Source organism: Diceros bicornis, chromosome 18 (genome assembly GCF_020826845.1).
Source record: "Diceros bicornis minor isolate mBicDic1 chromosome 18, mDicBic1.mat.cur, whole genome shotgun sequence".
NCBI classification, from domain to species: domain Eukaryota; kingdom Metazoa; phylum Chordata; class Mammalia; order Perissodactyla; family Rhinocerotidae; genus Diceros; species Diceros bicornis.
The window spans coordinates 44144415-44170323 of NC_080757.1; the positions used below are offsets into that span (position 1 = coordinate 44144415).

Consider the following 25909-nt stretch of genomic DNA (forward strand, 5'->3'; position numbering starts at 1 on the left):
ATTTAGTGTACTTTGTCAGACGTAATTTTCTTTATATTAATGTAGCCAAATTAACATTTTTTTTCTTTTATGGACTTGATTTCTATATTTTAATAAAGAAATTCTTCCCTAGAGTCAATTCTTAAGGACTTTTGCTCGTTTTTCTTCTAAAAATGTTTTCTCTTGTAAGTTTTAGTTTTATTTTTTGCAAATCCATTTCGCCATTCTGTATGATGTAAGATAGGGACTGCATTTTATCTTTTTCTAAACAGAGGGCCAATGATGGAATAGTCTATTCTTTCCCCTCTGAGTGGCATCCTCATTTTTCATATGGCAAGCTCTTCCTGTGTTCTATTCTGTTTCCTTGGTCTGTTTTTGTGTGAGTATATAACTTATCTTAATTACTATAGCTTTCCAGTAAGTCTTGACATCTCACAAAATAAGTCTTCATTATTCTTCAGAATTTTCATGGCTCTTCCAGCATCAAAAAAAAAAAATTAGAATCAAGCTGTCAAATTCTTTAAAAAATCCCTGTTAGACTTGATTGGCAAAGCACTGAATTTACAGATTAATATGGGCAGAACTGTCATTTTTATGATATTGTCAGTATTCTCATACATGAACATGTTCTATCTTACTGTTTATTAGCTCTTGAAACAGATTTTCAAAAATGTTTATAATTTTCTCCTTTAATTTTCCTATTAGATTTAATCCTAGGTACTTATCGTTCTGATTGCTGTTGTAAGTGAAATTTTTTTTCAGTTGTATTCTCAGTATCTTCACATTTTCTTTGACTCTTATTATTCCTTTCTTGCCTTCTAAAGTATTTGAGTTTTCTTTATTCCTTCCCTAGCTCCTTCTCATGCTTTGGAAAAGCTTGAGAGTTATACACAATTTTCACATACACACTTGACTTAAATTTTTATGTTAATTAACATTACTATCTTCTTTCCAAATAATACAAGGAACTTACATGGATTTGATTCACTTCCCATGTTTTGTTCCATATTTTAGTTCTATCCTTAAAAAAACCCACATTGATCATTATCATTGTTTTATACAGTGAATGCTTATATAATTTACCTTTGTTAAACGTTTTTATTGTAAAGTAATGACGCACATAGAGGGAAGGTTCACAAAATGTGAACGTGTGCCTCAATGAATTGTCACAAAATTAGCATTCACATAACCACAACAAGAAACAGAATAGCGCCAGCATCCTGGGAGCACCTCCTCACAACCCTTCCCCAATACCCCTCCCCCACCATTCCCCATAGGCAACACAATCTGATTTTTATATTAATTATTTCTCACTCTCTTTTATAGTTTACCACCTAAGTATGCATCATTAAACACTATACCTTACTTGAGCTTTATAGAAATGGAATCATACAGTATGTATTCTTTCTTGTCTGGTTTCTTTTGCTCAGTATTTATTTGTGAGATTCACAACTGTGTATAGCCATAGTCTGTTTATTTTTATTACTGTGGAGTACTCCATTGTATATTTATATGACAATTTATCCACTTCCTGGATATAAAATTCTAAGTTGATAGTTATTCTCTTTTAGCTCCTTAAAAATGGCATTCAATCGATTTCTGGTTTCCATCATTTCTGTTGAGAAGACAGCTGCCAGATAATTGTTGCTTATTTGAAGATAATCTTTCTTTTTTCTCTAGCTGCTTTTAAGATTTTTCTCTTTGTTTTTGGTTTTCAGCAGTTTAACAATGATATCTATAGCTGTAGATTTCTTTGGTATTTCTCTTGCTTGAGGTTTATTGCACTTCTGGAATCTATGAACTGATGTTCATCAGCGTTAGAAAAAAACTTCTAAACCATTTTCTCTTCAAATATTGCTTTTGCCTCATCCTCTTTCTCCTGACTTTCTGGAACTTTTAAATATATCCACTAGAGCTTCTCAACGTATTTTCTATCCCTCTTCATACCTTTCATCCTTTGTCTCTGGTTATTTTCATCTAACATCTTTCAGTTCACTAATTCTCTCTTCAGATGTATCTAATCTGCTGTTTAAACCCATTCATTTGAGTTAATTTCAGTTACTGACTTTCAAATTTCCAGAATTTCCACTTGACTTTTTTTTTTTTTTAAAGATTTTATTTATTCATTTTTTTCCCCCCAAAGCCCCAGTAGATAGTTGCATGTCATAGGTTCACATCCTTCTAGTTGCTGTACGTGGGACTCGACCTCGGGTTGGTCGGAGAAGTGGTGCCTTGGGGTGTGCCCGGGATCCGAACCCGGGCCGCCAGCATCAGAGCGCGCGCACTTCACCGCTAAGCCACGGAGCCGGCCCTCCACTTGACTTTTTTTAACAGTTTCCAGTGCTCTCCCAAAATTCTCAATCTTGTCTCAATTTTATCTCCTTGACCATGATAAACATAGTCATTTTAAAAGGCTATATCTGAGAATTTCAATATCTGGAGGCCCAATTTTATCATCTTTTGTTTCTCTTTCTTCATGCTGTTTACATCTTTGTGCATCTGGTTGCTTTTGATTATAAATCAGACATTACATTTGCAAACTGCAGAAATAATTTGTGGCCTTGCATGATATTACCTTCCTCCAGGAAGGATCCACAATTCTGCCAGATGCCTGCTGGCATCAATCTAATTTTAGAGAATGACATGATTCAAAGCTGATCTGCAGCCTCTGTGACAGCATGCCCACTTCTAGTTAACCCTTGCACCTATAGTGTAGCCCTTCAGGGTCCCAACTCAAAATAAGGCACGTTCACCAGCTGTCTCTTCTTTGTGGGCCATGGGGCTCTAATCTCTGCCCCACTTATGCCCACCAGCCTGTCAAAAGGGCTGCATAGCTATTTAGCAGCTCCCTCCAGAAACAGCTAATACCTCCAGAGGAACAGTGACCCATACACTAGGACCTTTTTTTCTGAGCCTCCATTTGCTTCCTAGATCTTGTAAGTTCTTTGATGCCTCCAAGCAAAAAATTTTAAAATACTTTGCTGAGCTTTTCTGATAGTCTTCAGCAGCAGGCATGATTCAAATTACCTAATCTGCCACTACCAGCAGTCCCAGATTTTATCTACATTTTCAACAATTTCATTGCTCGTCATTGTTTCTTACATCCACTGTTTCCTCCTGGGTTCAATTTCGTTCAGTCTCAAGTACATCCTGTTTCACATTCTTCCAGCAAACATCTGTGACTAGTTAATTCTACTAGCCTTTGCCTGAAAAAAGTCTTTATTTCACCCTTATTCCTGAATGAGAATTAAGCTGGGTATAAAATTTTAAGTTGACAGCTATTTTCACTTAGCTCTGTGGAGATATTATTCTACCGTTTTCTGGTATCTCTTGCTGTTGTTGAAAAGTTTGCTGTCAATGTAGTGGTATCTCTTTGTCATCATCATTTCTTTTTTGTTGATATTAAGATGTTTCTCTTTTTTCTTGGGCATTCTCCAGTTTCACTACAAAGGTTCTAGATATAAATTAATTTTTATTTATCCTATTTGGACTCATAGTGCTACCTGAATCTGAGTATTTGTTTTTTATCAATTCTAGAAAATTCTCAGCCATTCTCTCTTTGAATATTGCTTCTACACTATTCTTTCTATTTGGACTTCTCATTTTAACTCTGTTATCTCAACTTCTCTTTCATATTTTCCATCTCTTTATCTCTCTGTGCTAAATTCTGGGTTATTTCTTTAGATCTATTCTTTTGTTCATCTTTCTCTTCAGCTGAAACTTATCAGCTTATGTTTAAACTGGTTGCTGAGTTCTAAGTTTTGATTTCCATTTCTTCAAGCTATTTTAGCTTCCCCTGTGAGAATCTCTTGTGGCCTCGATTGTTGGAGTATCCCTTGGGGTTTCCTTATATATGACAACCCTATGGTATCACAGCCCGGGATTAATTTTTAAATTACTTTCTCAGTGTGGGGGCTCCAGACCACATAGGTGGTGTGTGTGTGTGTATTCTTTTTTTTTCAAATCCTAAACAGCATGAGTCAAGGATCCACGGTTTAGAATTCCCATGGGAGATGCCCTAGCTCCACTCCAGAACCCAGGCAGATAGTTAAATGTTTTTGTTATTTCTCCGTGCTGGTAGGTGGATATTTTCTAGTCCACTCTTTTCATTGAGGACACAACTCTTTTGAAGGTTCCAGTTCATATTCCACACTTTAAATGAGTTCAAGGACTCATCTTCTGCCCCCTAGTGGGTGCTAAAACCTAAATTCATACATTACCAAAACCAAAAGCTACAGCTCATATCTTTACCACTGTAATTTTCAGAGTTTTCTTTTCATTTCTGGAGATTTCCTTTTCTTTCCTGAGAGCTCAATTATGTATTTAAAATTATTTCATATATATTTGTGTGTGTGTGTGTGTGTGTGTGTGTGTGTGTGTGTGTGAGGAAGATCAGCCCTGAGTTAACATCCGATGCCAATCCTCCTCTTTTTGCTGAGGAAGATTGGCCCTGGGCTAACATCCGTGCCCATCTTCCTCTATTTTACATGGGATGCTGCCACAGCATGGCTTGACAAGCGGTGTGTCAGTCCACACCCAGGATCCGAAACTGCGAACCCTGGGCCACCAAAGCGGAGCATGCGAACTTAAGCACTACGCCACCAGGCCGGCTGGATTTTAGTTATATTTTACCCAGCATTTGAAGGTGTTAGTAGAAGGAAGGTTTTCAGGTTACCTAGTCTACTGTATTGCCAGAACCAGAAATCCCATGGCATTGTTTTTAAACTTTCTGTCAATGAAATAAATATGTTAATATTAGTTAGGGTTCTCCAGGGAAACGGAACCAAAAAGATATATATATATATATATATATATATATATATATATATATATATGTATGTGTGTAAATATATATATATATATCTCTCTCTCTCCATATAGTCATTCATATATCTTTATATATGAATGAATCCTGGGCCAGTTCCGTGGCTTAGCGGTTAAGTGCGCGCACTCCGCTGCTGGCAGCCTGGGTTCAGATCCCGGGCGCGCACTGATGCACCACTTCTCCGGCCATGCTGAGGCCGCGTCCCACATACAGCAACTAGACGGATGTGCAGCTATGACATACAACTATCTACTGGGGCTTTGGGGGAAAAATAAATAAATAAATAAAATTATGAATGAATCCTATTGGTCACCTGAAAACAGACAGATACATATCTAGATATATAGCTATATAGATCTATCTATCTATCTATAGAGATTGACTGATTGATTGATTACAAGGAATTGGCAAACACAATTATGGGGGCTGACAAGTCCCAAGATCTGCAGTCAGCAAGCTGGAGACCCAGCAGAGCCAATGGTATAGTTTCAGTCTGAAGACCTGTAAGCTCAAGATCCAGGAAGAGCTAATGTTTCAGTTTGAATCTGAAGGCAGGAGAAAACTGAGGTCTCAGCTCAAGGCAGTCAGACAGGAGAAAAATTCCCTCTTACTCAAGGGAGGGTCAGCTTTTTTGTGCTATTCAGGTCTTCAACTGTCTGGAGGGGGATCACCCACATTAGGGAGAGCAATATGCTTTACTCTGTCTACCACTTCAGACGGTAATCTCATCCAGAAACACCTTCATAAACACCCAGAATAATGTTTGACCAAATGTTTGGGCACCTCGTGGCCCAGTCAAATTGACACACAAAATTAAGCATCACAGTTAATAAACTCTGGTTTGATTTTTAATTAATTTTATTTTTTTTCTAAGACCCAAATAAAGCTTTCCTTTGAGACCTAACAACTCATACCTGTCATTATACAACTGAGCTGACTTGGTGGTAAGTAAGCTAGCTTTCTGCACATGGACCTTGCATATACATAATTCTACAAGTCCCTTTATGGATTTAATTTCTCCCTTTTCCAAAGGATAAATGAGTTGAAGTCTCTGGAAGTAATGTGGAACAAAAGTGTCACCTGAAAATATATTCATGATCTGTTTTTGCAAAATCTGCAGCTTATACAATCATCTCTCTTTGTATCGTGAACATGTGGGTAATGACATCTGCTCACATTATGTAAATCCCCCCTAATCCCCGATTCAGTGACATATATTAACTAGGTACTAAATAAATTTTACCTGCAAGTTTTTCAAAATATAGATCACAGTAACAAGTTTTGCACCATAACTCTGGGTTTCCTTCACCATATAAGTGATAGTAAACTTTTACTAAATTGTACTTATATTAACATTACCCTCCTTTGCTCCTCTTCAGCATCAGCAAAGAGTTTACGAATGTTAGCCTCTGATTCTCCCACATATTTGTTAAGGATTTCTGGTCCATTGACCACTTTGGGCTCTCTTGCATTCAACATCTTGCCAATCTGTCGAGCCAACAGAGTCTTACCACAACCTGGGGGCCCATATAACAGGATGCCTTTAACATGTTTGCAACCTAAAAAAAAAAGAAAACAGTCTTACATCAACTAACTAAAATCCAAGTATGATATCTAAAGGAAAGTCTTCTTTCTCCTTCATATTCACTTTAGGAAAAACACAATGATGTCATCAACATATATTAATATCCAGGTGCCATGAACAGAACAAGAATGAACAACTAAAGCTCTTTTTTAAATAGAAAATCCAGAAAAAATTCCTACACCAATACTAATATTTGAGGGGGAAAAGCTGCCAACTAAAGATCTTTGGAAAAGCATATTTAAACTATCATCTAGAACAAATACTTTTAACTCTGAAAATGTCTCTTTGACCTAAATACCTAATTAGGAACTATTACATATTTTTCATTATCCTTCACTTTAAAGTCAGGGTAAAAAAAGATCTGTCTTTAGGCAAATTTAATCCAACACAAATCTATTATGATACAGTAGGCTATGGAAACCATATCTTAGTCATAGAATTACAGGTCTACCTGTCAATACAAGCACCTGCGGAAGGGCAGACATGTCTGAGATGGATGGGTATAGAGCAATCCATAGGATACAGATGGATGTTACAGACTTTGTGGATAAAGCTGAATGTCTTACTTCATGTGACTAATGCCAAGTGAGGCACACGTTTTCTTCAGAGCCACCCAGATGAAGTTTCAAAAGAATAGTATTCAATTCTTTTCTAGGCAAGCATTACTAAATGCCTTAAAGGTATCATTAACAATAGCAATATAGCAAGACTGATGATTTAGACTCCTCAGGATTTCTTTAGCCAACTCCACATGAGCATTTACTCCATTTCTTAAGATAACCTGTGGTTTTTGTTTACTCACTATGGAATTCTCACCTTTCTAGCAGTTTCACACTTAAGATGCATGAATCTTTTCTTATGAGTTTTTTCTTTATACTACCCCAAAAAAGCACTCTGTGACAATAGATGTTAGCGCAGAGCCTGTCTTCCTCAGCAAAAAGAGGAGGATTAGCACGGATATTAGCTCAGGGCTGATCTTCCTCACAAAAAAAAAAAAAAAGCACTCTGTGAAATACTGAGTTATTAGATTTCAGTGTTACACTCGAAATTACAGGTGAAAAGAAAATTTCTGGAAATGGAATATAAATAGGGTGTTTTTTTACGGAAAATAGTTTGTCCTCATATGGAATGAAAGCCTTAAAAAATTCTATCTTTTAAGAAAAAATTATGACAATATATTTAATAACTCACATGAAAGAAATACCAAGATACAACCAACTCTATCAGAAATTTTAGATTCTAAAGAGGAAGACCCTTTGGGTTGCCAGTAATGTCACTGATTCTATCTTTATGTCAAGAAAAGACTCCCTTTTAAATCCTTGAAAGTAATGAGATCTGTGCTTATGGTTAGTCTTGCAGAGACAAAGGGAACTTAGTGGAAACTCTTGAAGGCTTAGAGTCTTAACCCTTCTCATCACAGAGTAAATTCCTGTCCTAAGAATGGTAGCCCAATAAAATGTCTTTGCCCTTGACCCACCCTTGGAGCATGAGTGGTAGGGAGATGAGAGGATAAGCCTTGAGCTTCTCCCAGAGGCCAGCACAACCAAGTATAGCCAGCATCCAAGCCACTGGGAAACATTTGACAAGGACTTTGGAACCTGGCTCCTAATAGTCCCCTCCAAGCCAACTGCTATCATCATGATGTCAAACTATTCATATAAACCATAGCAGAGGCAGGTGGTGGTGGTGGTGAAACAGGTACAAGAAGAGGAGAGACAGAAATGAGAAAATGAAGACTTGCTGAGCACATACAAAGTACAGGCCTTATCCTCATCTCCAGTCTCTTAACTTCCTCCAAGTTTATCAACTTTCTCCTAATCGTACTTCCTTCCATATTAAGCCACACTTTCTTTCAAGGACTCTCAACAACCTGGCCTTCTTATACTTCTGTTATACTCATTCCACGAGCCCTGACTGTGGCTTTACTGCACCTATGCACTGGCCGCAGAGCTCAGCCAGAGAAAATGATGTCACTGTGCTGACTGGTATCCTCACAGTTTCCCATGCTGTCCAATTCCAGTGCTACTCTCACTGCTTTCTCAGTACTGCATGCCACCCTTTACTTGCTTTTGTTAGTTCATCTCCCATTCTCCTTAGTAATTATCCAGATCTTCACGGTTCTTCTCTTCTCAAGCGCTACCCCATACCATTCATTCTTAGAGATGATCTAGATTCCTACTTCGCATATTTAAAAACAAAGACTGTCAGGTATGAACTCCCTTCAGCTCCCTGCTCCTCTATCTATAATTTATCTGCAGACACACTCATTCTCAACTTCAGCATTGGTTCTCAATGGAGGAGTTTCCTTCCTCTTCTCCAAGGTTTAAATTGCAATTATTTGTTTATATATCTTCTTCTCTATTAGACTGTGAGCTATTCAAGGGCAGGTACTGTGTGTGTCATCAATCCGGAAGTGCAAATGCCCAGCATAATGCCTAACACATAATATGTACTCAATAAATGGCTAAATAAGTAAACTATTGATACTTTTCCTACAAAACTCAAAGAAAATGAGAGAGAGGAGACTGTTTAAAAAATTATTTGAAGCTCTTAATTTAAGGAACACTGTTTACTTTCATAGCTAAACTAATTTAAATACCCTAAAAAACACATCTGCAAGGACTAGGACTTTATAAATTTAGCAAACAAACTACATGATATATAAATACTAGCACCTTAACTCTGTAACTCTGTTTTTGTATGTGGAAAATGCTCAATTTAATGTGTTTTGAATTAAATTGACTTCAGTTTAATTCAATGTAAATTAATTATTAAAATAAATAATTCACAAAATATTACCATGAAGTTTGAGAGAAAGAGAGAAAATACATATCCATGGAACTTATATATAATACAGATCTCTGAAATGACAGAATCTGTTCAATATAACATCAACAGGAATATCATAGAAGCTCTAGTCTGCATTAGAACTATAATTCTTTTAGGATCTCAAGAAAGCACATCAAAAACATACATTGACATGTGAAGATTCTCAAAATCCACTTCCACAAAGGAAGCAGTTACTTGAATAAGCTGTGGAAATGGGACTTTGTTATTACTATTATTATTATAGCCTATTCTGACTTATTAAATAAGCTTTGGTCTCTAATTTTAAATGAGTCATAAAAACTCTTCATAAGTAATTCCATTCAACAAAAGTGTATTAAGCTCCTGTTTGGACTAGGCACGAAATAGGTGTTAGGGATACAAACATGAAAAAGGCAGTCCCTACCTGCAGGGCATTTCTGGTTTAGTAGGAAAGGCAGAAATAAAAACAGGTTATCTACAATATAATATGACATTATCAGAGATATGTATGAAATGTTTGTGGACCTAGCCAAGAGAGACTGATTCTGTCAGGGTGATGGACAGAAAATTAGGGATGGACACAGGGGAAGAGGTAACGTTCAGTCTGGGCCTTGAAGGACAGGAGGCTCATGGTTGGGCCAGGAAGAGTAAATGGCACTCTAAAGAGAGAGACTAGCATGATCAAAGGCAGAGAGGTATGGATGTAGAAGGTGTCCTCTCAAAACAGCCAGTAGTAACCTGTTGTGGCTAGAGCCTTGAAGGAGAGGAAAGGGGAGTGCCTGGAGATGAGGCTGACAGGTTCCCAACTACGGAAGGCCTTGACACCACGCCCAGGAGTTTTTCATTTGTTTCGTAAAAACCCTGAGGTTTGTTTTTCGTTTTTTGTTTTGTTTTGTTTTGGTGAGGAAGATTAGCCCTGAGCTAACATCTGTGCCCATCTTCCTCTATTTTTTGTATGTGGGACGCTGCCACACATGGCTTGACAAGTGGTGCATAGGTCCATACTCAGGATTTGAACCTGCAAACCCCAGGTTGCAGCAGCAGAGCGCGCAAACTTAACCACTACGCCACCGGGCCAGCCCCAAAACCCTGAGGTTTTTAATAAGGGAAGGTGCACAATAGATATGTGTTTAAAAACTAACTCTTGTGGTAGAGCGGAGGAAGGACTAGGAAAAAAAGAGGCAGAGGGTGGAAGTCTAGTTGGAGGAATGTTCTTAATCTTTTTCTGGGGACACTGCCTCCCTGGCTGGCTCTGGATTTTGACCAATTAAGCTTTCATACCCCTCCAAGTCCTTTGGAAACACAGGTCCAGAAGCCTCAGGAGGACAGTTCCCTACTGGTGCCCCTGCTGATGCCCCAGCTTTCTCCTGAGCATCTCCAGGGCATTAAAGCACGACTCTGATGTCGGGGAGCCTCTGATCTCTGGTGGCTGGACTGTCTGACTGCTGAACTGCACTGATTGTTGTTACTTTTTTTTTTCTTTATGTCTTACATGCCCTCTCAGTATTCAGAGATCAGTGCCCTCAGTTAGGGAACTAAATAGCAAAGGGCAGGCATGGTAGAAGGAGAAACCAGCGAAACTGACTCGTGTAAATTGTCATATTCTCTCACTCTGTCTCCCGCTTTCTTTCCCATGGAATATTCAAATGTACCTCCCCAGAAAAATGCACATGTACCAAAAATTTGCATGTAATTTTGAGGGGATTCTTAGACCCTCTGAGGTCCATTCACGGAACCTAAATTAAAAACTCCTACTGAAAAAACAACCTAACAACTCGGAGAAGAGATTTGCAAACCATATATCTGATAAGGGGTTAATATCCAAAATATACAAAGAATTCATACATCTCAACAACAAAAAAACTAACAACTCAATTAAAAAATGGGCAAAAGATCTGAACAGACATTTCTCCAAAGAAGATATATGTTCAACACCATTAACCATCAGGGAAAAGCAAATCAAAACTACAATGAGATATTACCTCATGCCCATCAGAATGGCAATATTTAACACGACAGGAAACAAGTGTTGGCGAGGATGTGGAGAGAAGGGAACTCTCATACACTGCTGGTGAGAGTGCAAACTGGTGCAGCCACTATGGAAAACAGTATGGAGATTCCTCAAAAAAATTAAGAATAGAACTACCATATGATCCAGCTATTCCACTGCTGAGTATTTATCCAAAGAACATGAAAACACAAATGCGTAAAGATACATGTACCCCTATGTTCATTGCAGCATTATTCACAATAGCCACGACTTGGAAGCAACCTAAGTGCCCATCAAGGGACGAATGGATAAAGAAGATGTGGTATATTTACACAATGGAATACTACTCAGCCATAAGAAATGATGAAATCTGGCCATTTGTGACAACATGGATGGACCTTGAGGGTATTATGCAAAGGGAAATAAGTCAGAGTGAGAAAGTCAAATACTGCATGATCTCACTTATAAGTAGAAGATAAAAACAACAACAAATAATCACATAGAGACAGAGATTGGAGTGGTGGTTACCAGAGGGGAACAGGGGGAGGGAGGAGGGCGAAAGGAGTGATTAGGCACATGTGTGTGGTGATGGACTGTAATTAGCCTTTGGGTGGTGAACATGATGTAATCTACACAGAAATTTAAATATAATGATGTACACCTGAAATTTATATAATGTCATAAATGAATGTTACCGCAATAAAAAAAAAAAAAAACTCCTGATCCTCAGAGGTCCATTCATGGAATCCAAATTAAAAACTACTGAAAAAATCCAGATAGGAGACTAAGGATGGAACGAGGTAACAGGTGGAGGAAACAGTAGTAAGAAAAGAAAGGAAGATGTGGGAGATATTCATCAGAGCTTAGAGACCAAACGAAAATAAGAGAAGGAGAGGAGTCAAGGATGACCTTAAGGTATCTAGCCTGGGCACATAGGTAAAACGATGACAACCTCAGAAGATAACCAAGAAGATAGCAAGAGGAGAGCAGAGGAAATCATAACTTTCTTTTTAGCTATTAGGCATTTGAGATTCCGGCAGTGATGTCCATTAAAAAAACACGTTGAAAGCTCAGAAAAGATATCAGAACATCTGGTTTAATATTTTGAATGCCTGCTCTGGCATGAAAAGCCACAAGAAGTTTTAAGCAGAAGAATCTGACAACAGGAACCCATGCTGCACAGAGAGAGGATGAGGCCTAGAAAGAAAACACTAGATTTAAAAATCAGGAAGTTCATGCTGATCTGGGCCACAGGGTCTCAGACTGGGTTAGGTCATTTTGGGTTGAGGTATGAGAAAGCAGCAAAGCAGCACGAGCAGGAACAGACAGAGATCATACTTTCAGGAACTCTGGCTACACAGAGGAGGGATTTAGGGAGATAGAGTGGAAGGAAGCCTCTTTTTCTGAGACTAGTTAAGTAAAGAGGAGGAGAGGAAGTAAACTGAGGTTATGCCTCTGCGGTTCTGTTTACTATGTGAAGTAGGGGCTTCCGTCATCTACAAAATGAGGGATGAGGAGATGATACTGGGAAACAAGGTAAAGCTTAGGAAAGAATGTGGGGAATTGGGAAAATGTGTGGGGAAATGTGCCTGAGCAGGCAGATGCCATCAGGTAAGTGAACTCAGCATATGAAATTCAGGTCACTGAGGGACTCTCCTCTCTGTTGTAATTACATAAGCAACTTACAGTGTTAGGTAAGGTGCAGGTTCTTGCCAAATTTTATAAATACAAATTTCATCAAAGCTGGCATAAGAATCTTGACTTCTTTGGTTTTAACCATCTCTTTTTTTAAAAAACTGAATCCTAATGTCTAGCAACATGAGATAAACAACAGTTTAAGTTAATTTAATTTGAAATCAACATATTTATAGCTCAACTTTATTATCTAATTTTCTCATCCAAAGTGTGAGGTCAAAACTATCACACGACTTGTTCTCAACACTTTTCCTCCATTCTCCACAAAGTTTGAGGCTATAATCTTCATTTCTAAGTCATTTGCATCTTTTCTCCTTCCTCTATAACTTAGATAAGTTAAGAACTATTGTGGGCTAATAGTATAACCAAATATAGTTCCAAAAGCATTTCTTCTTTAATTTCCTGTGTTCAATTACCGAACTGCTTGTTTTACTAACTGCTCCTGTTAATCATCTTCTTAAAAATACCTAATTTTATTTGAATGAGGCACCAACATATCAACAACTCTTGGTTACAGTAACATAAAGGAGGGTGGTAGTATAAAGTGTAATCCAAAATGGCATATTATATATATATGGTTTTGGAATTTAAGCTGCTAATTATATTTGAATATAGGAGTAAATGAAGTTCTGGGATATCATTTCACCCATTCAACAAATGCTACATTTGGTAGTAGGAAGATGAGGAAGTTCTCTTCTGATTGCTTCTATTTTCTCAGTGAAATAAAGATTCCAAGTTATCAGCTGCTGGTGAGAATGGAAGAAGGGAAGAGGTGGTGTTGGAGGTCTGAGGAGAATGGAGAAGAACTAGACATCTCAGAGAGTAGGAGAGTAAATTAACTAGACTAGGGAAACAGAAGGATTACCAGGAAATACTGATTCCAAGAAATACTGAGGGCCCACATGAGATTTGGTTCTTACATTTAAAGGGAGATCAGGCACCATGGTTTTGTGTTTTCCTTAAGCCATATTTAACAGCCTGGGTACCAATAGAGGAGGCAGGTAGCTGAGACACACTTGGGGCTTTGACACACAGAGAAGATGAGAAGCAAGGCTGTTAAGGGTGTATGCAAAGAAGATAAATGTGATAGACCATGGAATTCAAGCTCAGTAAAGAGAGAAGAGAGGATAGGAAGGCTGGGAAGTGACAGAATAAATTAACTGGAGAGTCTCATAGGGTCAAACTTGCTGGAGCTGGGATAGCGGGAATGCTAGAAGTAAGCAAGGAACAACTGGGAGGTGGCTAGAAAGCAGGATGCTTAAAACTGAGATCTCAGAAGTGGTGGTTACTGGTAATGGAAAGTCAGGTATGAAGAAAGAGTGGGTGGATGAGATGGAGTGAAGGAAAGTTTAATGGAAATGAGGAAGTCAAAGAATTGTAAAGATAGACTGTTGAACCAATCACCAACAAGGACATTAAAATCACCAGTAACACACAGATAAATAAAACACACAGTGAAGATTACAGTCAGGAAAAGCAAGTAAGCCCGACAGCTTCTTTATCTGGTTCTCCTGTTCCTCTCTAGCAGGGCTACTCTTCTTCTCTCTCATTGTTTCTCCAAATGTTAGTGACAAAGAAAAGTATTAATGTTTATTAATATGCCATTAAGTAATAGCTATTACTAAAGGTACGAATAATATAAAATGCCAAAGAAATAAACATAGCAAATGGTAGCACCATTGTTTACTAAGGATTTAAGTGAATGAGACATTGGAATCTCACTATAAAAGACTATATTCTGTAAAGAATTTAACATAAGGCTTGTTTGTATCCCATTCTAGCACCTTGTCATAAAGTATTTTTAATTATTTCCTAGAATATGCACCACAAAGCTGCATTTTAATTATGTTTCACAATAGATATCTGTCAAAAGGAGGAAAGTATGATTGGATTGGAAAGGAGTGACTGGATTAAATGCATTAGGAAATAAATCAAGTGAAAAATCTCTAGAGAACATTAAAAATTACTAAGAGCCCCACTTTTCTGACCAGTGGTTCTCAGACTTGGATATCACAAACTAGCAAAAGAACTTTTTAAAAAAACCTAGGGAGGAGTGCTGTCATTGAGTTGCTTAGTTTTATTTTGCAAGGCAAAGATTTCTTAACAAAAAAATCAAAACTGACATCTTCTATCACCACCATTTATACTTTAATATCAAAAGGTAGGACAGACATAATCTCAGAATAAAGGACGGTCTTTTGTATTAAATAAACTTAGGTTTATGTACATTGTTAAAGTGGGGGCTCTGGAGTCAGCTTGCCTGGATTCAAATCCTGGTTCTACTTAGTAGCTGGAAAAAATAACAGCAACTACTTCAGAAGGTTATTTTAAGGATTAAGTATAATGCACATAAAGCACTTAGCATACTTCCTGGCACATAGTAAGAGCTCATAAATATTGGCTACTAATTAATATTAGCTTATTTTTTACCATCTTGCTGTAGAGAAGTGATGAAGTGGAACCAGACTCCCAACTGCCATGTGAGAATTAGATCACTGTTAGATGACTGTACAGCTTGAAAATAAATGACTATTTTGCTTATGAAATTTTTTCTGAGACTGACTATTGTGACCATCTGGCCCCTTAAAACTTTATCTAATACTACTGCCTCTTGAATGTTGCAAATTATAGTACCCATTCCATTGATGAAGCCCAAGCTCAAATGAGCATAGCAGTAAATGAACTGGACTACAGCCGTTTCTTACTAGTGTTTCAGTAAGTCAGGATTCTCCATAGCTTTAGCCTCTCTCTTACAGGTGGATTACTATCAGAGTTAATCCTGCCTGCTTCTCTTAGGCCTCAGGCAGAGTCAATTTATACCTATTTCTCAAACTTTCCAAGCTCATTTAGGGTCAATATGTAGCTCATCCATGAAAACCAAGCTACCATGATTATCATGTACACATCCTTCTATCATCTTTCCTCTCGCCTGTTCTATCATAATAAGCACGTTTCTTTTCTCAAGTTCCCCTTATCTCCTCAATTGCTACCACTCTTATAGCCCCTAACTGCCAGATATTAGAAAGCTGCCACTCCTCTTTCTTCAGGAGCACACACCCTGCTCTGCTGGCACTCACCTGGGATGACCTGGTTCTACTGGGAGGAACTAGGGTTATTTCTGGGCACTTCACCCAAAAGGGTATTTGCAATGCTAGATTACCACAGCCCCTCCTTTACCTCTTAGTTTGAGGTAGATTAGTATGACATGCCTCTCACCTTACTTCTAACTACCACTCTCTCAAGTTGAATAAGCAATTTTCCACATTATACAAAATTTGGAATACTGTTTGAGCCCCAGGTGTTGATATCCAGTGATTATAATCATATAAATTTTGGTGGGGAGAATTTTAAGAGGCTTTAAGGTGTGTGCTACAAATAGCTTGAAATGATTTCTGGTCTAAAAGTCTAAATAGAATAGGACAGGGGCCGACCCTGTGGCGTAGTGGTTGAATGCGCGCGCTCCCCTGCTGGCAGCCCGGGTTCGGATCCTGGGCGTGCAACAATGCACCGCTTGTCAGGCCATGCTGTGGCAGAAGATGGGCACGGATGTTAGACCGGGGCCAGTGTTCCTCAGCAAAAAAAAAAGGGGGAGGATTGGCACGGATGTTAGCTCAGGTCTGATCTTCCTCACAAAAATAAATAAGTAAATAAATAAATAAATAGAATAGAATAGACTAGAATAGGACCTTATCCACTATAATAAGGCTTATCCAACCCCCGATGAAAATAATACATGAAAATATTTATAAGATATCTAATATATTAATTGTAATCTCTTTTCTTAAAATAACTCATTGAAAAGTACATGGCCTTACTTCCCCAATAAAATGAATAAACAGTAATGTTTACCGTTTACAACCTTTCAAAACACTATCAAAAGACAAGTTTGTATTTGCTAAGCTCTTCTATTTTAAAAAACAGTGTATTTTCTTTGTTTTCCTGAGATGATATCAGAGGCAAGCTGCACTGAGGAAAAATTATCAGTCAACTTTTAGGTATCCAAAAGGGAAAAAATTTATAGCAAACACTAATTTTACACAAGAGTGAGCAGAAAGATAATAAATTAGAAGTGATGTCTGTCAAATTAGCATCAGGAAAAGGAGTATTTAATTCATTCTGTGGGCAACATCATCTATAAAGAGAAAAGTGTGAAGCGGGTTTTGAATGATAAATGATGTTTAAAGGGAAAGCCCAAGTAACTTCCAGTTCAAATGCAGACAGATTCGCCATGTTTGCCAAAAAGGGAGGCTATCAACAGACTAGTGGCAAGTCAGGACAGTCACAAGTCTTGCAAGCTTCCCTCTGCAGTTGTGCAAACCAGATTTGAGTGCTTAATTGTAAACAGTGCATGCACTTATAGAAAATACAATCACAAATTATTTTAATATTTGATCTTTTGTTTTAAAGTTTGCGTAATTCCAGCTTCTCCTAGAATCATGAGTATTTTCTTAGTTCTATTCAACTTATCATTTTAATAGTATGATATGATTATTTACTCTAAGAAACAGCTTTGAATTTTCCAGCCACGCAATGAGGACTTGGAGCATAACTTCCATCAACTCGTAACATAGGGGAGCCTTTTGTTTGTTTGTTTCAAAGATTGTCAATCAGCATCTAAAACACATTATCGTCTATATTTGCTTAGGTGTGGACTTATCAAATCTTTAAGAAAAGGAAATACCTAAGACTAAAAACCCAACTTCTGACCCCATTTGAGCAGTCAGGTCTTTGATTCTTCATTCTCTGGGTATCATTCTGTCTAGTAGAGACTTGCTGTTGCCCCACCAACTTTAAAATACCAAGAGCACTTTGACTTCCGTTACAACACAGTGAAAAAGGCCTATTCCAAGTCTTTGAGCACCAAGCAGCTGTGCAAGATGTCTACCACCTGACTGGTCTACATCCAAATTAGTCAACTGAGATTTAATATAGATCTTCTTATTAGATAGCCTAGAACTAAAGACGGGGTATGTGTAGCAACTCTCCAAACTAATCTTTGCTGACACCCCCACCCTTTGACACTCCCTCCTAGGGTGTGGCCTGGTATTTCATGAATTCTTGATGACAAAGATCATGCTTCTACTACAGCAGGTCCTGCCTTGCTGCCATCTGGCAGCACGTATCCTTATTGGTTTCAGAATTTTTTTGCTTTTCCTTTCTTCGTTTTTTCCTCTGTCCCTTAGCTTTAAACTCATTTTACTTGCTGCTCTATAAGGCCTCTGCTTCAGACTAGCAAATATCTTGTCTTCTCTAGCAAACAACTTATTCTTTCTTTTCCTACTCCTGGAACTTCTACTCACTCTATCAGTTCATGTTCCTCAGAAATCACGTTCTTAATTAATGCCACCTAACTCTGATCACATCTAACTCTGTTAATACCATCTAGCTCTGACCACATCTTTGGGTTCTATTCTTCAACACTTATAGTAGCAGTCGTCAAACTTTAACGTGTGCCAACCTCTAAAGGAGCTTATTAAAATGCAGATTTCTAGGCATCACTCGTAGAAATTCGAATTTATTAAGTCTGGAGTGGAGCTGAGGAAACAGAATATTTAACAAGCCCCCCCCAGGTGATTCTAATGCAGGCTAGAGGACACCTTGAGAAACATCATTCATAGTTACAACTGACACTGCATTAAGTTGCCTTCTAAGAGTTCTTAGGCTTTTATTTTATTTAGTGTATATGTTCCAAAGCCTCAATTAAATCATAAGCTGATAAGGATATATTCTTTATTCCTTGACAAGTTGTACTATGGAAGAGCAAAGAGCTATTCTAACAAGATAAAAGTTATCAAGAATAAATGTAAGATTTCTGTACTTGAGTACCACTGGGAGAGATATGGCTTTGTGAGAGATGATTTGGGGGTTTTACTCAATAGTAAATTCAGTATGAGTCAAGATAGACTGTGGATGTCAAAAATGTTAATGCAATTTCAGCCTGCATTAAAAGAAGGCTGATGTTTTGAACAAAGGATGGATAGTTCTGGTCTATTTTATAACAGGGATCACACTTGCAGTACTCCACTGATTTCTGGGTTTCACAACTTTAAGGCGAATATAAACAAATATTAAAGTGATATTAATGTGAATAGGATGGTAAAGGGCTAAAAATCAAGTTACGAAAGGATTGGCTGGAAGAACCAACCAGGCTGGGAGATTTAGCTGAGAGAAAAGATGAATCTAGGGGGAGTTTATTCCGGACAGAGTAGCTTTCTTTACATACCTAAAGGGCTTTCCTAGGGAAGTCAGCTTATCCTTGTTCTGTACAGTCTTAGGGAGAGAACTAGAGCTTGTAGTAGCAGCTACAAGAATGTACATCTCACCTTAACATAACTAAGACTCAACTTAAATTTACTTGTTCAAAAACTGGAATGCAACATTCAGAGAAAATGAGTTTCCTGTCACTGGAGGAATTCAAGCTTAGCCTAAGGAACTTGGCAGAAGTTATTCAGCAGAAATGAAGAGAAAATTCAAACAAAAGACAAGTCTGTGAACTAAATGACTTTAACGATGCCTTGCAATGCTGAGATTCTACAATTCCTTTGATATTCTCTGATAGAACCAGCTAGTTTTGCAAAAACACTGAGCTTTGTAATAAATATTCCAGGATGGGGGAGGAAGGAGACTGAAGACTAAGAAGATAATAAGGAAGCTATTGCTATAGTTCAAGTGTAATTTACTGAAGCTATGAAAAAGATCCAAAAAACAAAGCAAAAAAAAAAAAAAAGAAGTATTTAATAATGGGTTTGAAAAATGCATGCACATAAATATAGCCAAATGATCGTTGACAAAGGAACAAAAGCAATGGAGCAAAGACAGTCTTTTCAACAAATGGTACTGGAATAACTGGACATCCACGTGCAAAAAAAAAATTTTATCTAGACACAGATCTTACACTCTTTACAAAAATTAGTGCAAAATCGATCACAGATGGAAATGCAAAACTATTAAACTCCTAGAAGATAACAAAGGAAAAGATCTAGATGACCTTGGAAATGGCGACAGCTTTTTAGCTACAACACCAAAGGCATGATCCATGAAAGAAATAATTGACAAACTGGACTTCATTAAAATTAAAAATTTTCTGCTCTGTGAAAGACAACATCAAGAGAATGAGAGGACAAGGCAGAGACTGGGAGAAAATATTTGCAAAAGACACATCTGATAAAAGACTATCACCCAAAATATACAAAGAACTCTTAAAACTCAACAATAAGAAAACAAACAACCCAATTAAAAATGGGGCCAAAGACCTTAAGAGACACTTCACCAAATAAGATCTACAGATGGCAAATAAGCATATGAAAAGATGCTCCACATCATATGTCAATAGGGAAATGCAAATTAAAACAATGAGATAACCACTGCACACCTATTAGAATGGCCCAAATCCAGAAGATAATATCAAATGTTGGTGAGAATATGGAGCACAGGAACTCTCATTCACTGCTGGTGGGGACGAAAAATGGTACAGACACTTTGGAAGACAGTTTGGCAGATTCTTACAAATCTAAACATACTCTTTTCATATGATCCAGCAATCACGCTCCTTGGTATTTACCCAAAGTAACTGAAAACTTATGTCCACACTAAAACCTGCATGTGGATGTTTATAGGAGCTTTATTGATAATTATTCATAACTGCCCAAACTTGGAAGCAATCAAGATGTCCTTTAGTAGGTGAATATATAAATAAACTGTGGTACATCCAGACAATGGAATATTATTCAGCACTAAAAAGAAGTGAGCTATCAAGACATGAAAAGACATGGAGGAAACTTAAATGCATATTACTAAGTGAAAGAAGCCAATCTTAAAAGGCTATATACTGCATGATTCCAAGTATATGACATTCTGGAAAAGGCAAAACTATGGAGACAGTAAAAAGATCAGTGGTTGCCAGGGACGGGGGACGGGCAGAGAGGATTTTTAAGGCAGTGAAAATACACTGTATGATACCATAATGATGGATACGTGTCACTATACAGGTGTCCAAACCCATAGAATGTACAACACCAAGAGTAAACCATAATGTAAACTATAGACCTTGGGTGATTATGATATGTCAACGTTAAGTTCATCAGTTGTAACAAAGGTACCACTCTGGTAGGGGATGCTAATGATGGGGGCGGCTATGCATGTGTGGGGACAGAAGGTATACGGGAAATTTCTGTACCTTCCCCTCAGTTTTGCTGTGAGCCTAAAATGGCTCTAAAAACATCAAGTCTTAATAAAAAAAAATGCTCCAAGTACCTAGACAATAAAGGTAACTGGGAAGAGATAACTATTTGTGGGATGGGAAAAAAATGTTTAATAAATGTAACAAAGTTTAGAACATTTCAAGAATACATTTCAGTAAGAATTCTAATGGGAGATGGTGAAAGCATTTGGAGATAACAGCCACATATTATATACAGTAAAGGTAATCTAAAAATCACCACTAAATTCTTAGATAAAAGGAATCAGACTCCAGAAAACAGCAAAGCTTATTCTAGAGAATGGGAAGTATGGTTTCACATCCAAGTTGTGAAAACTGGAATAAAAAAACTCAATAATAAATCAAATCATTTTAAGTGGTTCAATCAAGAAGCCTAAAGGGCACCAGACTGGGAATAAGGTAACCTGGATTCTAGCACCTATTGTGACTTTAGCTTAAATAAATTGTTTACCCTTCTGGGACCCCAATGTCCTCATCTATAAAATAAGAATGACATGGACAAGATCAGCATTTCTCAAACTGGCGTCCCCTGGAATATTAATAGGTGTATCTTTGTTTGTTAAATAAGTGTAAGTAAATTGGGAAAATGTTAGACTAGATAATTTCTAAAGTCTCCTACTCTAACATGGTCTAATTCTGATTCAAATATATAGCTACCTTAATGTATTTGAATCTACTTTTGATTATCTCATAAAAAGGACTATTAGATAATGCAAAATGGGTGACAATCCTTCTGAGAAAATTTCATACCTTGACAGCAGCAATTGAGAGCAGAAAGCAAAGGGTCTAACAGCAAGACGGGCAAAAATAGTGTTTGAGAAAGAACTGGATAATTAAAGTAATTTAGTTAAACAACGTCTTTCATTCTGTTTCTGTCTATCCTTCTAAATGATCTTTCCCTTCAAATTCTTACATGAGTTGCTAAAAATAGAATTACTCAAATACAAATTCAACCTATTTAATTTTTTTAAATTCATTTTTAGATAAAATGGAGAAAAGGATTCAATCTTTTGACTGTGGCAATAAACTATCATCTTTCTCGCCTTATTTTGACAGAGTATCCCACCTGTAGCCATTACTACTTATAAGACAAATGTGAATTTTGAACAGCTGAGTTCTATGTCATTTAGTATCATATATGGTCAGCCTTCTATAGCCAGATAAAGAAAGATCACACAGGGCTGGCCCCATGGCTTAGCAGTTAAGTGCACGCGCTCTGCTACTGGCGGCCTGGGTTTGGTTCCTGGGCGTGCACCAAAGCACCGCTTCTCTGGCCATGCTGAGGCCACATCCCACATGCAGCAACTAGAAGGATGTGCAACTATGACATACAACTATCTACTGGGGCTTTGGGGGAAAAAAACCGAGGAGGATTGGCAATAGATGTCAGCTCAGAGCCGGTCTTCCTCAGCAAAAAAAAAGAGGAATATTAGCATGGATGTTAGCTCAGGGCCGATCTTCCTCACAAAAAAAAAAAAGAAAGATCACACTACAGAGAATTTGTAACTTAGTAAAGTAAGTCTTCGCTACTGATTGCCGAATGAAGAGTTACAGAGGAAGCCACAATAATCAGGTAACAGACACAAAAGCAAGAAGAACCAATAAAAAGAATTTTTGTAGAAAGAGAAGTCCAGTAACACGGGAGAAGTGTCAGGCAAAAAAGTAGTTGTGGATCACCATGGAAATGTCCCTGGAATGAACTAATAATCTGCAATTTGGATAATTCTCCTATGTATACTTGAGATTTGAGTGAATATATCTGTGTGGATTAGCAGCAAAATAATTATAGGTTTATCCTATGGTAACCATTCATTATCAAAAGGCTCTTAAGTCTTGCTAAGTTTTCTCCCTCATGACAGGATTCTAGGTAGATTTTTAAAAATCAAAGCACTTTAAAAAAAATTACATCATTGTGGATAAATTCGAGTAAATACGCCTACAAACAATGCTATAGAAGTTCAAGCTATAGATATGTATATCTTTACATACCAATTTTCAGTCACTCTGGAATAAGAATAAGACTCGAACTATTACTTGCCCAGAGACAAGTATTAAAGCCAGAGATGTCAGTGAAGAACTCAGAGTCACAAATAAATCTTTGAGTATTGGATACATTATCTATAATAACTTTCAATGTCAAATTTTACACTATTAGTAAAATGATATATGGAAGGGATTTACTGCTGTCTATTGTAATATCTTTGAAAACCTTGAAAGAACACTATGTTCATTATTTAAAAAGCCAAAAGCAAAACTCAAGTTTCTTGCAGGGTTGTTTTGTTTTGTTTTTATCATGAATACATTATCAAAGGTAGATTGCTCCAAGTAACAAATTATATGGAACTGGGAAAAGGCTTGTTTGAATCATGGTAGAAGTGTTCTTCTAAATAATACTGCGTTAAGTTCTAGGCAGCTTTTTGCTAACGTTATAGCTAATTCTTTCTTCCACTTCCCTTCCTCCAACATCCTATTCTTTATTGTGTCTATGAAGACGGCTGTTGTTTTTCCAAGTCGGTACATCACATAGAAGAAACTGACAAGATTTACAGAAGTGGTAGAGCATTTATCAACTCCTGTCTGATGGAACGTGATAAAAAGTAAATATAAATCAGCCAAAGTATGAGTTCACAAATAAAGAAAAAATATTTCTAAGTATCCCCTTGACTACCTTATCAACAAACACTGTTCAAAATGGGTAATTACAAAACAGCATAAGAGGATAATCTAAGGCGTGTTAACTATTTTCAACAGCAACAAAAGTTTAAGATAAGGAAATATATTTAAACACTTGATTAAAGGTAATGGATTAAAGATTTTTGCCTTTCACAGAGCTATAAAAGTACGTTTTGGCAATATAATAATACCAACCACCTTCCACCTACAGAGTGTTTTATAGTGAGCCAAGTACTGTGTTAGAAAATTTATACACATTAATGCTACCCTGACAATAACCTACAAAGTAAATAACTTTGCAGATGAGGGTACCAACGCTCAGAGTAAGAGGACTAGGCCACACAAGTGATAAGTGGTAGTGGCAGACTCATGGCCAGCTTTGTTTTGGCACCCCGAGAGCCTTCTTACTGCTGGGGAAGAGACGCTTATTTACCGTTATAGCCTTATCTAGATATAATTTTGCTAATGCTATTTACCCTTTTGAAAAATAAAATGTTATCTATATGTTCTTTCATAGAAAAAAGCCCAAGATACACTATTAAGTAAAGAAAAAAGCATACAGAACAGTGACTAGCGTGATACTATTTCAACAGAAAAATAAATCTATACATGAGTACACACAGTCATAAACACATATGTGTACAAATGCTTAGGAAAAGGTCTGAAAAGATTCACAGCAATCACTTTACCATGACCACCTCTAGGAGAGGGAGTAAAACTAGGATGGGTAAAATGAAGGGAGATTTCACTTTTTACTCTGCATATCTGTGTTGTTTTACGAGGATGTATTATTTTTATAATCTGCAAAATAGAAAATGCACATGTGCATGCGTGCATGCACATACACACACACACACATAAACATAATACTGACTTGATGCCCTTAAATTTGAACACTGTTGTTACAGCACCCTCACATAAGAACGGCAGTTCCCAATGAAGCAGATGGCAGGTAACAAGCACCTAAGCAAAATACTTTTCCGTTTCTTATTTCTGGAGTCTAGTTCCATTTGGGACCAACACAAGAGGTCTTTCCTAGATTAAGAAGGAATCTAAGAGCATCTACATAGATTTAGTAATGAATTATAAACATCACATCTACTCTGACTTTTAAAAGACATGGCTCAAGACTTCTTCAATACACCTGCTGCTTCCCCACATTCCCTGCTTTGCTAATTTGGTTTACAACGTGCCTTATGCTTTACACAATACTGGGATGTTCTGGGATGTGCAAATATAGCATTATTCCCAAATACACTGTAAGCATCCTGAGGGCAGGACTTGTGTCTAACGGTCTAAGTGTTCTACAACTGAGATTAATCAAGTTCTTGGCATTTATTCATTTCCTGAAAACTCATACTATGAGCTAGGCACCATGCCAGAAGCAGAAAATACCCTAGTGACCAAAATAAACAAGGTCTCTTCCTTACTAAATTTATATTATGCTTGTAGGGGTACAGACATGGTGGGGGGCGGGGCCTGGAATATAGACAGGTAATAAGCAATTACATTACAATGTAATAATGCATAAAAGAACATATGAAATTATTGGAACACAGAGGAGAAGCACCAAAGCCAAAGCATTCTGGAAAAAGTAAGATCAAAGCTGAGGCCTAAAGGATGAACAGGAAATGAATAAAAAGATGGTGAAAAAATACCCTGGGCTATAGAGGTAAGAGACAATAGCATGGCAAATTAGAGGAACTGAAAATAGCACAGGTTGGCTGGAACCCAGAGTATGGGGGAGGGGGCACAGGCTGAGAGAAAAGGCGGGAAAGTCTTGCAGGAGCCAGACCACATAGGGCTTGTAAGCCATGGAAGGAGTTAAGGAGAGCTACTAAAGAGTTTAACCAGTGGAGTGACAGGATCAGACTTGCCTTTTTATAAAAATCGCTCCAGTTACAGTGTGGAGAATGGATTAGAAAAGGGCAAGGCTGAAGGCTTAGGGAGCAATTCAGGCAAGAGATAATGGTGTCCTGAAGGAAGGCAGTGGCAGGGAGAGATGGAGAGAACTCGACAGATTTGAGATATTGAGGAGACTGCAGCACTGACAGTCTATTTTGGGACTGACTGGAAATGAGAGGTGAGGGAAAGAGAGGAGTTCAAGAAGGTGCCCAGATTTTCAGCTAGACTACT

The 25909-nt window shown here is 37.6% G+C and overlaps 1 protein-coding gene across 1 annotated transcript in view; it reads right to left on the reverse strand.

Annotated features, from left to right (window-relative positions):
- Nucleotides 1-25909, reverse strand: part of NSF (N-ethylmaleimide sensitive factor, vesicle fusing ATPase) — a 145799-nt gene that overhangs the window by 66057 nt on the left and 53833 nt on the right. Inside the window, exon 9 of the mRNA XM_058561264.1 lies at nt 6164-6363. Within this exon, the coding sequence (XP_058417247.1) occupies nt 6164-6363 (200 nt within the window). The remainder of the gene's footprint in view (nt 1-6163; nt 6364-25909) is intronic.